Source organism: Pinus tabuliformis, chromosome 4_1, assembly GCF_031772625.1.
Source record: "Pinus tabuliformis cultivar Carrire ecotype Pingquan chromosome 4_1, CPIR1, whole genome shotgun sequence".
NCBI lineage: Eukaryota > Viridiplantae > Streptophyta > Pinopsida > Pinales > Pinaceae > Pinus > Pinus tabuliformis.
In genome coordinates this window covers 358385669-358390808 of record NC_142303.1, presented here as the reverse complement: position 1 = coordinate 358390808, position 5140 = coordinate 358385669, and the positions used below count along the sequence as shown (strand labels likewise).

Genomic DNA, 5140 nt, shown 5'->3' with positions numbered 1-5140 from the left:
TATTTTCTATCAACACACAAGATGCTGTTTATTGCGAATAAAGTTATTCTCCCTTGGGTCACTGAGGCAGGCAAAGCGGATATCATTCCAAAGACTGAGGTAGCCAAGAACCGTAAGCTTAAAGTGAAAATTCCTGAAGCGAAGGGTGAGTACGTTATCCTTTACCTTCGAAGGAAGGTAGGTAGCGAAAGGTTACCCAGCCTTATAATCTCCGGCGATGGCATCATCTCAGTTGATATCGGACGCTGGTGGGCTGATCCAGAGTGAAGAAGTTGCGTTAGCCGGTGCAGGTATTACACTATTTGTTTGTTTGCAGGAGGTGTTAGTTTTCTTGTACTTTGTTCATAGAGTGAGGATTCGTGAAGGAACGAAAGAAAGGTGAGGAAACATGGCAGGATTGGGGTTGGACACGCTGACTGATAAACTGAGCGCTATCGTCGCTGACAAGGTCCAGCAAGAGGTATCGGTGGCTATCAATTTCAAAGCGGATTTTGAATCCATACGTGAGGACGTTATTGCTGTTAAATCCGTGTTGAATGACGTGGGGGACGAGAGCAGCTCCGCTTCAGTCAACATATGGTTGAAAAAGCTTGGGGAGTTTGCCAGGGATGCTCAGGACATTGTAAGGCAATGCGAGGAGAACAAGAAGGAGCGTGGCAACCACTTTTTCTGTTCTCCATTTTTCAACTATAGGATGGGTCGACGTATTAGGAAATTAAAGGAGAGAATCAGGGCCATACATGAGACTGGCAACAAATATATGAATTTGCTCAGTCAGATAAAGTCCACTCATGAAAGTGTTCATGGAAATAATTCAGAGGAGGAATATAATTCAGAAGACGAGAGAAATAAAGACAGCTCGTTTCCCTCTGAAAATCAAACTGTGGGCATGCAAAAGGACATTGACATCATCAAAGAAAAGATATTGGAGGAAGACGGTGAAAAAGTATCAGGGAAAGACAAATGCAACCCTCGAGTCATTGCCGTTGTGAGCATGGCAGGGCTAGGCAAGACTCTTCTAGTCCATCATGTGATCCAAAACGAAAAGGTCAAAAACCGTTTCGACCATATCGTTTGGCTTTCAGTAGGGCAGAAATTCAAGGTCAGAAAACTGCTCCTTCAGGTGGCTAAGAAGATACAGCTTCCACAAAATGCGCGGGAGAACGTGGATGAGCTCAAAGGAAGGATTCATAGCCATTTGCAGGGAAAATGTTGTCTATTTGTTCTTGACGACGTGTGGCATGAAGGCATCAAAACAGATACGTTGGAACGGATTGGGTTGACCCAGAGGACCAGCCAGGAAATTAATAATGATAAGATTGTAGTAACAACCCGTGACAACCGAGTTTCAGATGTGATGAGGGCTAATTATACGCATCGTATGAATTGTTTATCAGATGAGAACAGCTTGCAATTATTCTGCATACATGCATTCAATGAAAGGAAACTCCCAAAGGAGCTGGAGGATTTCCGCGAAGTAATTTTAGAGAAATGTTCGAGGGTGCCGTTAGCCATCAAAGCCATAGCAACAGCCATTGAAGGCCAGAACATGATTCCTAATGACTGGCGAGCCGCCTTTAATCGTCTAGATGGAGAGAAAGTTATGAACGCCCAGGTTATGCCTACTCTGAGGTCAAGTTACCAAGCTTTGCCTAACAATCTCAAGTATTGTTTTCGTTACTTTTCAGTATTTCCTCCAAATACAACAATAAAATCAGAATATTTAGTGCATGCATGGATCGCTGAAGAATTAGCCTCCGTAGATCCTCACCGAGATGATGCATACGATGGACCAAGCACTTGCATAGCCGAATTATTTAATCAATGTGTGATCCAAGTTTCCCCAGGTGGTTGGAATGGTCGTGTAAAATACTCTGAAATGCAGGATTTATTTCATCATTTAGCTGTTTGTGAATCTCTAAAGGAAGTTACATGCTTGATAAAGCCCGCAAAGGAATTGAGAAAATTACCCGTGCGTGCTGAATGCCAGGGCGCACAAAGAATTTCATTGAATCGAAACCATTTATCCGGCACAATTGATAAGGCCATGGTTGTCCAATGTCGAAGGCTCCGCACTTTATTGCTACATGAGAACACAAATCTTGCATCAATTTCTTCAAACCTTTTCAACAATCTGAGAAATCTGGCTGTTTTAGATTTAAGTGAAACTGGGATAAAGTCATTACCCAGCTCTATTGGAAATTTAGAGGGTTTGAAGTTCCTAAAATTGTCCCGCACAAATATAGTGAAGCTGCCTAAATCCATGTCTCGTCTCCAAAGCCTCCAGTATCTTGATGTTAGTGAGTGCATGCATCTTCAGAGGTTGCACTCAGGGATAGGTGACCACAAATCTATGCTATATCTCAGTGTGAAGCGCTGCAAAAACTTGGAAACGTTGCCTGCTGGAATATCAGAACTCCGCTATTTACGGACTTTGAAGTTGAAAGGTGTTGTATTGAACGGAGAAGACACAGACTATGTTTTTCACTTCAGGGATTTCAAATCGTTGACCCTCCTACAACACCTATCGGTCACATTTAACCATGAAGCAATATCATCACCATCAAATTTTCTTAACCTGTGGATGTGGCAAGACATGACAAAGATGCGGGCCTTCTCCTTAGAGTATGTTCCTTTATTCGATGAGCGCTGCACTGTGCCAATGGATTTGACTTTCATGAAACATCTGGAAATACTTCGTCTTCACAAATGCAAGATGCCGCCGCCCCAAAAGATGGTTCAACTTCAGAACCTTATGGTATTGGTGGTAGATAACGATGACTGCTTCAGTGAAAATCATTATAGAGACTTGGAAAGGATTCCTCATCTGAAAAAGCTACGCTTGTCAAATAATGGAAAGTGTGATGCGCTTCCAGCAGCTTTTGGAGGACCCCATGCATTTCCTCAACTCGAAACGTTCATTATTCAAAAATTTTGTTGTTTGAGATGTTTTCCTTCCTTACATCAGAAAGCAATGCCAAGGTTGAAGCATCTAAAGATCGAAAATTGCAAAAGTCTCAATAGTATTCCTGCAGGACTAGAGAGAAGGACTAGTCTTGAACTAGAGTTGGATAGCCACCTGCAAGAGGAACTCAGGAAAGGTCAGCTGAAGACTAGTCTTGAATCAGACGAAGATGTCTTTGAAGAAGCCATGTCAGAGCTACCAGCATCAGACAATTACAATAAGTAGAATGAGGATGAGTTAGGCCGCAGCCGTGGCTGGCTATCAATCTCCTGTAAAAGGTTATAATAATTCTACCCATTTAGAATAGATTAGAATAATTTTATATTGTAAGAAAATAGAATAGTTTTTAGTAAATCATATAGTAAAGTAGAATAATCTAACCTGAATCGGTGAGGTTGGTAACCATCTTTCCCAATAATAATAGAATAAAATAAATGGTGAAGTAATTCAGGTTAATGTTGGAATTTTATTTAGTTCTGTTTTATAGTTTATGATTTATTTATTAATGAAAAGAATTAATATTGAACATTTAAAGGTGTATAAGATGAATATTTGGTAGTTATTTATTTATGATCCTAAAAATGAATACAACAGTTTTGCAGGGAAACATAATACAGAGTCAAATAAGGTTATAACATCGCTATGCCCATTGCTGCAACTATGTTCATTGCCTATTGTTGCAACTCTGTTGACTGTGGATGCTGCAACTTCATTCATTAAGTTGCTGCAATTACTTTTTATAGTTACTGCAACTCGAAGTTGCTGCAATTACTCCTTTATAGTTATTGCAACTCCTCTTTACATTGTTGCAACTTCTATGTTATTATTGCTGCAATTGGTTGTTTGTTATTGTTGTTAGCTGTTAGTTTTGCTGCAATAGCTACTATTGCTGTAACTATATTGTAGCTTCTGGTTGGAAACGGAGCATTGTATTTTTTTACATAGATTAATTCAATTGATGCAGTCTTCTTGCTACTATGTGGCTTTTATGAGCATGTACAATATTGGTTGGTGAGTTGGCACTTATTCTGCTGTAAGCTCTCTCTCTCTTTATTTCTGATCTTAGAATCAAATAATGTTATGATATGGAACAATAATATTAATCTCTGAATTTTCCAACCGTCCGAGGAGCATAGAATGCTCCATCCATGGGGAGATAAAATTGCCCTGTTCGTATTATAATTAACCAACACCTCTCCTTCGTATTATAATTAACCAACACCTCTCCTTCTTAAGTATCTAAGTGGTTCCCAAAAACTCAATTAACCAACACCTCTTCTTCCTAAGTATGAAAGTGTTCCCAAAAACTCAAGACAGTAGATATATTGTTTCACAAATTCCTTTCAAGAAGTTTTATCCTGTACAAAATATATTAGCGCTATCACATTTGTCTCCCGACCCTCTATATCATCCTCTACTTATTACCTGGTTTGGAGACCGGATTTGTCATTCCGATAAAACTTATGGTCCCACTATGTTTTTCTTCAATAATTTCTCAAGAATGATGATAAATGCACATAGTCCCAATGCTTAAATTAAAATTCATCGATAGAATAAAGCAAATTTGAAATAAAAGAAAAGCTAATGAAAATAATCTTTACCATAGCTATAAGCATATGAACCTTTAAATAGAGAAAAGTTATAGTTCTGTTGCGCATATGGTACAATTTTTATTTTTTTTAATTACGAGGAGATCAATATAGTTAGAAAACCATAACAGTAATACAAATATTGAATCCAAAATAAAAAAATAAAATAAAAAATAAAAATTAATGTATGAGATCATTTGTTCTTATTATTCATTTGAATAGAATAATACATTTATACAGTGTTAAATTTCTATAACCATGGAAATTGTGAGTTTAGTTTTAATTTATAACTATGGAAATTGTGAGTTTAGTTATAATTAATGATTTGAGATTATTTTTGAACTTTGATTCAGATTTCTCAGTATTAATTTTAACTTCAATTCATATTGACAATATTGTAATTTAAGTATTGAGGGTCTTTCGTAGTGCATTATATTAAATATAATTTTTTGGGATTCAACTGCCTTAAGAAAGTCATTTAAGGCAGTCGAATCCCAAAAATGATATCTAATATTGTAATTGTTAGAAATTGTAATTATTCCCACATGAGGAGTTGGCTAAAATTAGAGAGTTAGTTAACTAAGTG

General features: G+C 37.7%; 1 protein-coding gene across 1 annotated transcript; it reads left to right on the top strand.

Moving 5' to 3' along the window:
- Window positions 1-388: 388 nt before the first annotated feature.
- On the top strand, window positions 389-3190 carry LOC149175762 (putative disease resistance protein RGA4). The gene has a single exon (XM_089421234.1). The coding sequence runs from the start codon at window positions 389-391 to the stop codon at window positions 3188-3190; it is 2802 nt and encodes a 933-aa protein (XP_089277360.1).
- The last annotated feature ends 1950 nt before the right edge of the window (window positions 3191-5140 follow it).